The sequence below is a fragment of the Amphiura filiformis genome, chromosome 6 (assembly GCF_039555335.1).
Source record: "Amphiura filiformis chromosome 6, Afil_fr2py, whole genome shotgun sequence".
Taxonomy (NCBI): domain Eukaryota; kingdom Metazoa; phylum Echinodermata; class Ophiuroidea; order Amphilepidida; family Amphiuridae; genus Amphiura; species Amphiura filiformis.
In genome coordinates, this window is record NC_092633.1 from 48,246,337 (window position 1) to 48,260,249 (window position 13,913).

The 13,913-nt window shown below is 33.3% G+C and overlaps 1 protein-coding gene across 1 annotated transcript in view; it reads left to right on the top strand.

Moving 5' to 3' along the window:
- The first annotated feature begins 8,647 nt into the window (after positions 1-8,647).
- The window catches only part of LOC140155528 (uncharacterized), an 87,304-nt gene continuing 82,038 nt past the window's right edge, over positions 8,648-13,913 (top strand). The window contains exon 1 of the mRNA XM_072178407.1: positions 8,648-9,242. Coding sequence (XP_072034508.1) covers positions 9,146-9,242 — 97 coding nt within the window. The 5' untranslated portion in view covers positions 8,648-9,145. The remainder of the gene's footprint in view (positions 9,243-13,913) is intronic.

Genomic DNA, 13,913 nt, shown 5'->3' on the forward strand with positions numbered 1-13,913 from the left:
ACCACGAATGCAATACACTTTTTTCACCCAATTTTCAAAATAGAAGCACTTGTGATTTTACCTAGAAGCAGCCGGTTTAAGAAATACATGAAAAATCTGAATAAAAGCCCAGAATCTTTTCCAATCTTGGTAGATGCTTAGATTCAAGCCTACATTTAGTACCTGGCACAAATTTTTCCCAAAATCTGCACAATTTTTTTGGTTTTTAATATTGATTTATCTTTTACCGAAATGTAAAAACACCGCAGATCAGGACGGAATCCCACAAGAGACATTATTTGGTGATGTGAAATCTATAGCAAAATTCATTTCCGTTATAGATTGTCAAAATAATTTTTTTTCTATACGTTAATGTCGTCACCCTCATAACAAAACTGCCTAAGTCATTTTTACATGTTTCTCATTTGCAATTTTGATTTTCTGAGTAATAAGCCCATAATTAATCAAATTTCCAGCCGCATTCTTCATTAACCTGTGGAATATATCACAGAGATGTATTCCACAAGTTAATGAAGAACGCGGCTGAAAATTTAATAAATTAAGGGTTTATTACTCAGAAAGTCAAAATTGCAAATGAGAAACATATAAAAATGACTTAGGCAGTTTTGTTATGAGGGTGACGATGTATGAGACTCAGGCAAGTAACATACATTGTTCACAAGATAAGCCCCCCCACCCCGGACATTTTAGTATAATCCAAAAAGTACTTGATTTATTTTCTTGTTTTCATGTTTGGAACACACACACGTAATAGTTATGCTTCAAGTGAGCGGTTTCTGGCTACCTGTTTATCATTTACATTATCATTGAGCAATACAGCTATTTATATGCAGCATTGCGTCAAAGGAAATTTAATTTGGTCATCTTTTGAAGAATGTAACCAGTCAGGGTATACAATTGACAATCGAAATATGAATTCCGTTGATTCAGATTTATAGTAATTCGTTTTACCGTTTTACATGCATGCACTTGAGATTATTGAAAGACTATTTTAATATGGTTTGACCAGAGCGACATGAAAAAATGAAATTAACATTCCAAATGGATATATTAGATTAGATGTTTCTTGTAAATTTGCATTGAGAACTTACAATTTTAGAAAATGACAAATTGGTAACTGATTTTACACAATAACCAAATAACGGGTACAAATGCTTTTGCACACTAAAAACTTGGTTAGCCTGACTAACTTAAAGTTAGTCCAGATGGTGCCTAATTTGACTATCAGGAGGCTAGTTAAGTCTGGTTGACTAACTTGCTGAACAGGATGCCTATCAAGCCTTCTTGAATAACCTGGAGAGACGCTAGGCTAGTTTATGACTAACTTTAATTAACATAATTATTTATTAATTTAAAACTTTAAAGAAACTAAAGATAAGTCTTTACTCCATCTATCTCTAGTGTTTCATACAAATTCTAACATTTCTTATGTATTTCTTTTTCTTTTAAATTACCTATTTTTCCACATTTTAGTTTTGTTAGCCTACATGGATGTGCTATGGTATCCAAAGTTTCAGGGACGGTGTATAAGCTTAATATCCAAATTCTCTCGCCAGCTTAAATAAAGTGTTTTTTTTTTTAATTAATGTTTAAATTTTTGATTTTAGGGAAATTTAGAAACACATATAAAATGAATAAGAAACACTTAATTAAAAAAAAGTTGGGGAGAGAATTTTCTAAATTTGATTACCTTTCATATGACACTTTGTTTGTTGAAATTGGATCTATAGTTAGGTAAAAAAATTCTAGAATTTAGGTAATTTAGTGTTTCTAGAAAAAGTCATTTTTGCAATAACATATTCATCATCATCACCATCATCATCATCACTATCATCGTTATTAGCATCATAATCACGTCACTTTGTTGAGCATACTACATAGCCCCACAAAGAGAATACATTAGCATAGTTTTCACTTGCAAACTTAAGTCCTTCGCAGGTTGCAAGTAAAACCTGAAGGCAAAAATACCTTTTATTCACTGCCATTAAAAGGTGTAACAAAACTGGATTTTGCTGCATGTATAATATCGAGGGGAGATGTGTATATAAAAACCTGCTAAAGTAGTATTAAGGGTCCATTTTGATAACCCAGTATATCCTATAATACCAATAATAATTGCTTTGGACACCGTATGGCCATTTCTAAATAATTCATGCGGAGTAATCAGAATTGACCTATCAGTTCCTGAAATCAAGAATCATGGCAAATAGGCTCCATCATTATATAAGTATAGAAAACCACACATAGATATATCGAACTTTAATTCATACATGTGTTTTAGAGTAAAAAAAGACAGCAGTTGCTATTGTGATAAATAATATTACTGATTTATATCGTTAACCCTAGAACTACTGAGCCATATTTTGTAACATGGACTGCGGGGGGCACCGAATTTTCTCCTCAATATCAAAGGAAATGACTATTTCAACATAACTGACAAGTAAAAAAAGTCAGTAGCTCTTTAAGTAATGGAATAGAGTGAATTGAAAATCATTGATTTTACTGTAGAAACCAATGGCCTCATCACCCCCTGGTCATCTTTCACGGTCGCTGGGGTAGAAATTCTATCACTAAAATTGTTTTTTTTTTGGGACGAATACAAAATCTTAGGGGGGGGGTTCGTAGTTCTAGGGTTAAAGATGTGAACTTTGATGATCGAAATGTGTTACCCGCTTTGTTATAAATAAATGCGTCATATTCGCTTATACATAGAAAAAGACTAGAGTAGTTGGCGTAGTTAATGTACTAGTGGTCTGACTAACCTTTAATGATCATAAAGGTGCCTCTTGGCAAAATAAAGTATTTAAGATACTTATAATAAGAAGGTGTTTTTCCTATCTCTCAACATCCACGCGTCCTATGATAACTATTACTTTTACTCCTGAAGTAGTAGAAACAAAATGGATTCATTGGCCACAGGCAATCCCCTTAATGTGAGTAGTCATGGAAACGTGTTCAAAGTATTGATTGTTATTTTGTTTCAGACAGGAACATACACTTAGTCGTTTCTTGCCCAGGAGGTGGAAACTTTTGAATGATAAGTACATTCACGAATTAACGGTTTGAAAAAGAATGAAAACATCCAAGAACAATCATAAAACACTGATAGATGTCAAAACAAAGATCTATGGAACTGTTTCCCTTCAAGTTATTTTTGCTCTGTTTGAAAAAAAAAGTATCAGGATGACTTCTGAGTAGCTTTTCCGAAGATAAATCGTATGTACGTTTCCTTTTTTTTTTTTGTTGATTGGATGACGTTTAAAAAATTTGAGATCTTGGTACTGGAAACCACTGGCTACATAATGTTTATGTACAAAAACTTCCTTGCCGATTAAATCGTTTAGAAAAATATCTTCAAATTTGAATTAATACTTTATGGTATATCAGAACGAGATGACAATAGAGTTGTGAATGGAGCAGTTCAAAATGAGACCTTTTCATCCTGAAAATTAGGCGCATTGCATGAACTTCGACATGTCGTAAAATCAGCTTATTTCTACGCAACACCAGCGTTTTATATACGACGTTGGTGTCCAAAATGTGAAATCGCAATATCATTTTTATACGCAAAGTATCACACACATTTCAATGGGCAATCTCTGCGTATGGACATAGCGTGTAAATTTAGTCAATTTTTAACACTACGCTGTACCTTTATTATAATGGTTTGTTACAAACAAAAAGGATCATAATAAAAAATTAGATTTTCCTTCGTATGTTCATTATCCTTGAGTGTCTTTAACATATTGTGAAATGGACACATTTTGTGCATTTTTAACGATGTATCTACGTTGATCTCGCACGTGGAAAATCTTAAAAAACTGGCTAAATACGTGACTTCGCTTCGGTACAGGAGAGTCGTTTTGAATAGATACCTACGTTTGGAAATCGCAATCTCTCTAATATCTTAGCTTTTACTTCGTGTCTTTCCTAGTTCAGGTTCAAACGCTTTGCCCGATCGCCCGAGTTTGGCCACTTTTTGCCAATTTGGCACATCAAATTTGTACTGCGTACAATGAACTCTCATGCTTATTGTCAAAGATCTCAGAACAACAGAAAATACCTAGTCAAAAAACAAAAGTTTTCATATACTTACTTGACATTAGTAAATAATTAATATGATATTTATTTGAAAATAATAAATTTAAATACCACTTTGCCCCCATTGTTTAAAATTACCCATCTTAAGAGCACCGACCAGATGGTCCATGATTCAACTCAATTCATTCACGTTTGCTACAAAAAGACACGAAAGTGGTCTAAGCTGTCAGTTTTAGGGACTACTTTACACAATTGGCTATATCTTCTTGAAACAAAGCTTACGTAGTTGCTCAAGAAATTACATTGACGACCAAGTATACGTCAATACAATCAATAAATGGTTGCATAATACTATTTTCGAAATTGTATTATTTTTTTTTTTGTTACAACCTGTAGTAGTAAAATATAGTAGTTTTTGTATTATTTTACTCTCCACACAATATACATGAATGGATTCCGCGTGTTTGATGTTTGATTTGTTTGTACCTCCTACATTTCCCTTTTGATCTTGTTGACTCAGGCAATAGAGACAGTTACAAATCCGTGTCTAGGTTTCATGCCATTGTTAACTTATAATAATTAGTTACTGATTACTGATGACAATTGAAGAACTACCGTACCCGAAGGCGACAGTGTTCGTCTGGAATTCACATAGTAAACATCTCAAAAAAAGTAACTAACCCCCTTAAATAAGGGCCATTATTCAAAAGGGGGCTACTGTATAGAAAATCTGTAAAATGCATTGCAAGCAGAATTTATTTCTGCGTATTTTGACACCTCATTTGATACGATAGCCCAGAAAACAATAAAACACCGGTCAATTTAATGTAGTGAGGTCCAGATTTGAAAGTTGCACTTACATACAATTTTTTACAATACAAAAACACTCAAATATCAGTACACAGATTTCCTTCCATTACACTGAATGCAAAATCAATAGAATTTACTGCAACTTTCAAATCTTGGGCTACATTGATTTAAATGTACGCTGTGATGTCAATATTTAGTCAATTGCTACAAATGAGGTGTCAAAATGTGCAGATATAAATTCTGCTTCCAACGTATTTTACAGAGTTGTAATACAATCACCCGTTTTTGAATACTTGTCATTATTTAAGGGGGGTCAGTTACTTTTTTTGAGATGTTTATAAGGTAACTTATTGAACACTACTGCTTCGGAATAGTTGTTAATATTATTCAACGTAAAGATACTCGAAAATGAATGCAACAGGCGGCAGTAAAAGGGCATAGAGGTAATTGTTGTCAAATAAGTGATAAGTAAAGTCGATAAAATGTTATGACTAATATATACCAGATCAATGTCGATAGCAAGAAGCTTTCTTTGTGTGGAGGGGTGTGGGGAGTGTGGGGTGTGGTGGGTGTGGTGTGTGTGTGTACTAGTTGGTGTACTAGTTGGTACCACGGACGAAGCAAAGCTACACCACACACGCCAGGAAACACAAAACGTTTTTAAAACGTTTTCAACAGGTTATGTATAGTTTGGATTTTTGGTTTTGGTAAAATCATTTTAATAACATTAAATTTGAATGTCGTCAAGTAAGCAGTCAATTGCTATCATGTTTTTGTGTCAACTATATATTAGCATTTTGTCTGGCCTAGGTAACTTCGTTCATTTCATTTCCCAAACTTATAGATTGTTAAACAATTAAAGTGGTACAGTTGTAATTTCGTTTCTCTGAAGAAAATAAAGGAGATCATGGTAACAATATTATATGCAGTGGAATCAGTTTTTGGCTAACGTTACCTTATTTCTTTACTAGTTAGGGCTAAAAAGCTATGCTCAATTAACTAAATCGTCCAGAAAACGAGTTTGGCCACTTTTTTTTTTTTTTTTGCGCATATCATGCTTGCATTGCGTAAAATCGACTTTCATGGTCAGCAATTGCATTTTGTCTTTTCAGAAACATATAAAAGAGGTCATTGCGTAAATGTGAGATATCAGCAATATCTTGCCTAACAGAAAAACTTTAATTGGTGTCTTTACTAGTTCAGGTTCAAACGATATGCCCGATTTGATTTAATCGCCCGAGTTGGGCCACTTTTTGCCAATTTCGCACATCAAGTTTGTACCGCGTAAAATGAACCCTCATGTTCATCGTTAAAGATCTCCAAGGTTTTTCATGTTTTTCGCTCACTTGATTTACATTAGTAAATAAATAATATGATATTTATTTCACGATCTTCAATCAAAATACCACTTAAAATACCCCAATGTTTAAAATTATCCATCTTAAGAGAATCAACCAGATGTTCATGATTCAACTCAATTCAGTCACTTTTGCTACACAAATACACGAAAGTTACACAAACTGTTTTAGGACTGCTTTACACAATTAGCCATATTTTCGCTTGATTTTTCTGAAACGAAGCTATTGTATTAGCTTAAGAAATCACCTTGACGACCAAGTAAATTTCAATACAATCAATATTGACATATTTGCCTAGTACTGTTTTCTAGTTTTTCTTTGTTACTCTTTTAAAACGAAAGATTGAAAAATCAATCTTAAAGATTGTGTTGAGGGAAAAGTCTAAAATTAGATTGAAAATGCAATGAAATTTAGTTTGATTTTTCAATTTTTAAGACCGATTTCTCAATCTTAATTTGGACTTTTCCTTCACCCCAATCTTTCCATTTAAGAGAGTACAATCTGTATTATGCAGATTTCATAATAAGCTCTCATTTTAAAGACCCATTCAGTGATCCCAATCCCAAAAACTAAATTGTTTGTATATAACTCAAGAACCGCAGCACCTATAAAAGTATATCTGTGATATTTTAATTCTTCTACATGCTCGCTATGAATTGAGCAATGCAATTGCCAAAGCTCACTACCATTCGTAAGATGCTGCGAACTACCAAATCACAACAGTTTAAAATAATTAATAACCTTAATGGGCCCTTAACCCTAATATGGTATTGTACAATTTTTGTTATTGTTATTGTTATTGGAAATATATCTTATATATCTTATATAAACATATAAACAAAAAATACTAATGATAATCAGGACTGAATTAATAGCAAAACTAATCTTCTACATCAGGCTAAACTTGAAATCGCCATTGCCTTAAACAAATAATTTTCATGATAAATCTGGCCAGCTTTCCCTTTCCTGTATGCTGTTTCCGAAATGGTTGCAAAATAAAAATGTTGTTCATCTTTTATTAATTTCAGAGATACATAGTTTTGACGGGTTAATAACCTATTATTATTAGCAAGGTCATTTTGGTTACACTACACCCATTTAATTATCTTTGGTCGGAAAAACAACTACAAATACCTACGTAATCCTAATACAGAGTGTCCCTAAAAGAAATGTATCGTCAGAAACTTCGTTGTTTGGGTATTTTAACGCCACAATTAAACATAGTTAAATAACTGGTGTGGTTAAGGAATAAATCGGCTGTCGCGTACTTTTTGAATTTTGACAATTGACCACACCGTTCTTGAAATATAAGAATTTTGCGAAACTCCCTAATTTTCAGAACTTTCCGCGGAAATCGATGATCTGTGCTAATCACTGCGCATAATCAGCGCATGAGGCGTCTATTGTCATTGATAGATATTTGACTCCGTGGAACGGTTGAAAATGAGGTAGTTTCGTAACATTCTATTATTTGTAAAACGGAGCGGTCAATTGTCAAAATTCAAAAAGCATGTAATACTAAGTAGCTGATATACCGTATTCCTCAACCACATCGGTTATTTAGTTGTGCCCCATTTATGCTTTAAAATACCCAAATAATTCAGTTCCCGACGATACAGTTCTTTCAGGGATATCCTGTATCATCAATCGGAGAGATTAATCAATTTACAAAATTGCAGGTGAGATAAATGTAAAAACAGAAAAAAAAATCACGCTGTGTGGCAAATGTGATCACTTTCCCCACAAATCAATACATGTAGAAATCGTTTCGAATGATACTTGATTGTTTCACAATAAATAATCTAAAGTACAAATTCAAAAGCTAAACGTTTGTTATCAAAGGGGTGAGTTTATGGTGGGTGGGTGTGTGGGGTTGTGTTGATGGTAAGATAATTGTTATGGATGTGTAGGTAGGTATGTACACTTTGGGTTGCATATACTGTTTTTATACGATGTCGTTGATAGTTTTACAAGTATCAGTAATAAAATAAATATACCAGTATAAAGGGGGTAGTATGTGTGTCTGCCTCTGTCTCCGTGTGTATGGGATGTGTTCGTGTGCAAATACAAGTGTGGGGTGTTTATTATTTTGTGGAGTGTGTGTAGTTGAATTAGATAACGAAAGCAAGTATTTGTAAAATATTTTCAATGATATGTGCATTATCTCGCGTGACACATGTTTAGCTATTACAGCTTTGCATATAGTTTTAGCTCAATCGGCATCGGCTTCCATAAAAAATGAAAAATAAAAAGATGAAAATGTCATAGACTAACATGGAAATCGTTTGGAAACGAGATGTATTCATGACTACGGGAAACATAAGCAGCTAAACTGGACTTCCATTCATCTTGAAATATGCACCACGCATACAGAAATGGAACGTTGCGCTTACTACCTACTGCAATAATGGTTGAACCTCGAGGAGTTTCACTAGTCAGGTTTACCAATCTATTGCACACACCTCATCTATGTCAAACCACGTATACCAGTCCAGAAAATGCAGTGTTGTTAATTAACTATCCTTACCAATGTATATACGAGATACTTTTTTGTTATTGTGCACAAAGGTAAAGACCGGAATATGACGAAATGGTTTGAATGGAAGAATACGGAACAGTAACAAGGAACAAAGGAATAACGCTACATTTTTATTGTAAAATACTTTTCTGTATCGTTTACTTAATTTAACACTTCATCTTGAACGCAAGGGTGTTATTACAAACGTAACGGGCAACGGACGAATAGTTTCAGCACTAAACTTTGGTTCGCTGTTGGCGTAGGCGGTCTCAGCGATCACTAGACGTCAAATCTATACAACTTCCATTTGGAATCTATTTAAACATTGTGTTCTACCTATGCACATTGTCATAATACAACACATCAGTTGGTTTGTAAAGCAGAGTCACTGCTAATTAATTCTAAGAAAGACGGGAAAATGAGGAGTTGTTCTATGTTGCGGCGGATATTGCCAGTGGCTTTCATCTTCGCTTTACCAATATTAGCCATAGCAGAAAACAGACATTTGGATAACGGTAAGAGAAATGAAACTAACTCTTCTTGTGTCTCAGTGACTTAGTGTAATCATGGGCATTATTTTTTCTCTTTGCGTGATGTTTGTTATATTCTGCGATCCTTTGATCATTTGCTTCATTTTTAATATCATTTTATACATCTCTAAATCATATATTAACGAAAATACATATATAGCTTTAATTATCAAAATCACACCCCAAAATATTAAATAATAAGAGGATTACTACTGTACGGAAACAGTATTTTTATTAAATAGTTTTTTGTGTACACTGACAATTTTCATTTAAAGCTTCGCTGAATCATATATTAACGAAAATACATCTATAGCTTTAATTATCAAACTCATACCCCCAAAAAATCAAATTCTAAGATGATTACTACGTTATTTAATAGGTTTTTTTTTTATGTGTACAATGACAACACAACTTCTTACGCAATGGATATGTAACAAGCGAAATGACTGATAGAGGGACAATACTATAATACTATAATTGGTAATTCAACTAGAAACAAAAGGGCAATACAATAATTAACAATAACTCCTAAATACTACTTCAAGGAAATGGTGTAATACAGTTCTTCGTGTGTTATATTTCGGGCAATATTTAAGACAAAGCTGTCCTTGAAAAAGTAGAAAGTTGAAAATTTTGTTGAATAATGATAATACCCTAAACCAAAATCAAAATTTTATTTTTGAAATAAGTTATTGTGTCTGCTCTCGCGAATGCATTTTTTTTCTTGTTACGGTGATACTGGATTGCAATAGCTGTTTGCTTGTTTTGTGCTAACAAAATTATCAACGGTCAATTATGACAATTATTGTAGCAATTGTTTTTCCACATGTGTTTAAAAGGAAACCATATCGTTTTGGCTTAGAAGTAAACATTTCCAACGCAATACCGTTGATTTTTACCCTAGTTTATAACGAGTTGGTGGTGTATTTGTAGTATGAAGTTTAACTTTAAAAAACGGGTCGGTATTTCTCATAAATAATTCATAAATAACTGTTTAACAAAATAAGCAACACAATAGAGACACCTCGCTTCAAGAATAATAACGCTCATGCTTAAATGAATACAACGTGTAGATTGTATCTGACTATCATATAACATGTTTACCTACCGATACTTCACACATTAATGGTGATAGGCAGAAGAAGTAGTTCACTCAAACCGTTTGTATTAACCTTTTACGGTAAGTAATTTCGACCATTAAGGGGTGGAGTATGAACGTTTGGACAGTATTTATTGTGGGACATCAGAGCACAGTAGACATGTCGAATTGCATTCTGAATACGAAGAATGTCCTTCTAATATCAATTAATTTTGATTTTTTGAAATTCGCAATGTAATACACATTTTATGGCAAATGATTACAAATTGATATTTTTAATATTTAACAGTACTCGAAGTAAACTTTATAAATCTGATGATTTATACTTAAAGTGTATGTAGGTTGGATAAAAAGCCGACGATCAATTGAAAATTTTGACCTTTCGTATTGAAAATATGGATTTTATTCTTAAAACACCAAACAAAATTATGAAAAGTCAAAATTTTCAATTGATTGTCGGCTTTTCCTCGCAGCTACATACACTTTAATAATATGTCACTAGATTTATAAAATTTACTTCAAGGACTGTTATATATCAAAAATGTGAAAAATATCAAATTTTTATTTTATAATTTGTCATAAAATTTGTATTATATCGTGAATTTCAAAAAATGAAAATTATTTGATATCAGAAAGACATTCTTTGTATTCAGAATGCAATTCGATATGTCTGATGTGCTCTCATGTCCCACAAAAAAATACTGTCGAAACGCTCAAAACGCTCATTCCAGATCCCTTAAGATTTAGATACGTTACCTATAAAATAAAAAGCTTAGTTTAGCACTATAACAACAATCTAAATGTAGAGCATTTCAGTAATAGAGTACCGCTGGACTTCTTCAATGAAATGACGAGTTTAATAGTAATACGATCATTTTGCCCCGTTTTGCATTTGCAGCTATTAAGTATTGGTACCTCCATATTTTACACATCGAGAAAAGAAAGTCGTCACTACTTTGAGTGAGTGTTTATACCGCTGGATACATAGAATTAACACAAACATAAGAAAGAAAGTTGGGTACATATGTGACCGTCCACGTCGAAACACTCGTAAAGTTTTCTTTTCGTGTTTAGAAAATATATATCATAAGCTTTACAATGATATATAATTTGACTTCAAACAATATCCAGAAGCGGAGTTATATTACATATCAAATTGTCATAATTGGCGGTCACTTCAAGTCATCCTCAAGTCAACAAGGTTCAGGAATGTCCTCTCATTGTTGATTGTTAATTAACCCACCACTTGAACAGGATTTGGCAAAAGCAAACAAAGACTAAAGCTATTTACTAACTCTATACATAAAGCTTATTATCCTCTCCAACAATAGGATTAAAGATTGGCGTTTGACTGACACTAAAATGAGAAACATGTAGGACAAACATTAGGTAAATATGAATACAACCTTTATGCACATTTTGCACTGTAACTCGAAATACAATATGCCGACTTTATGTGCGGTTTGAGATGGATGGTCACATATGATTAAAAGCAGTACGATGAACGGATGATACTAGATTACACATTATGAAATATTGCACAGCTAAACATGCTCCGCTCACCTGTAGTAAGCTGCGGTCAGCGTGTGTTATCAACAGATAAGAAACCGCCTTGAACTTCAACTAAGTAGTGGGGTCTTTTTATTTTGATGTGTTATTAAAAGATACTGATAGGCTGTGCAGATAAAGATGGCATTAGTTTCAATGGTGTAGAGGAGTTTGTTTCATTCATGAGGATAACGGTGAATAGAATGTTAACCTGATACTGACCAAATATAGATTCATGCATCATTTAATGTTTTGCGTGCTAGCCACAGGCGCCAACCAACAAAAATCGAAGTTTTGAGAATTTCTCAAAATATCAAGAATTATCTTAAGAACTACTGAAGCAAAACTAGGCTTGTTTGTACTCATTTTAATGCATTTTTAATGCTGATTCCAAATATGGTCATGTGAATGTACAATTCTAAAGTTTTTGAATTTAAACTTATGTTCTGCAGTCCACACCCGCATTGATAGAGTTATAGATATAGATATGTATGCTTGTATCAGTTGGGTATTTCTGTATCTTTTACGGGTGACCGTACTATGTATAGGTGTAAGGAATCCAAAACGTCACACTACAGATTTTGTACTTTTGTAGTTTGTTACTGTTTTAAGTATTATATACGAAAAGCAAAAGAGAAACATAAATTTATACTGTCTTAAGTAGCATCAAAAGCAAAGCTGAACCAATATTATATTTATAAGTGAAAAGTGAAAGTTGTAAGTATAAGTGAAAACAAAAGAATTTAAGAACAAAGAGAAAATACGAATTTCCCTTACTTGTGTTACCTAGAAAGGAAAACAACCATAGTGGCTTTTTTTTCTTTTTTCTTGGTAGAAATAAAATGATAAACGATTATAATAGTGGGCCTTAGTTTTTTCTTGGGTGAAAACGAAAATGATCGGCCGGTCATATACACAGACCATTGTATACCGAGAGTACAGGGTGTAACAATAAAATTTGTACAATTTTGAAAATAGAATGACACAAGTGTGCCGCTTATGTTGTGGTTTGATATTTATATGTCTATCAAGATAATTTCTTTAGCCATCAGCTAAGCTTTGTTTCAATAAAATCGACGGTATAAAAGTGAAGATATGGCTAATTATGTAACCTAGTCTTAAAATTGCTTGGGCCACTTTTGTCTAAACTGTTACAAAAGTGACTGAATAGAGTTGGAACCATGAACGATGCTCTTATGATAGGTAGTTTTAAACAATGGGGTATTCGAAGTGATAGAAATGATTACATAATAGAATATCTCCTTGAATTTTGGAAAGTCACAACTAATCACTGACATAACAACCTCATTTACTAGAAATCGTGGCTGCAGCTCAACAACTTCAACCCCAATTCACGTTGGAAGAGCGTATTTTTATGGTTGTGGCATTCGGTAGCACATGGAGTCAAGCAGAAACCATAAGATTGTTTATAGCTCATTTTCCAAACTCATGTCTTCCATCAAAGCATACAATTACATACATACATATACGAATTTTTTATTCAATAATGAACAAATACATTTGGGCCACCAAAGCGGCATTATAAATCATTACATGAATAAATTACAAACAACATGAAAATGAACAAGAAGAATTACTTGATTTTGGTGAGCCTATTTCGCAGTCTCCAAATGATGTTGGTTCCAATCATGGAACTGACAGAAGCATACTTGGCAACAGCCTTGGAAACACGTTTAGGGAAGCCAAGTTTCTTCAACCCACTTCGGAAACATGAGAGCTTTTGTTACACGCCATTTCAAAAGATCACAGCGTGAAAAACCAAAACATATGCAAAATATATACAAGAAACAATTGAAAAACAAAAGAAAAATGAAGCAAGCAAAATTATGTTTGCGGAAACAGGTGGGTTTTGAGGCCTTTTTTAAAGGCAGAGACTGTTTGAGCACTTCGCACAGATGACGGTAAATTGTTCCAGATCAGAGGTGCATTGTAGGTAAATGCCTTGTCGGCAGCGGATTTAAAAGTCCAACTGCGTATGATCGGCACAT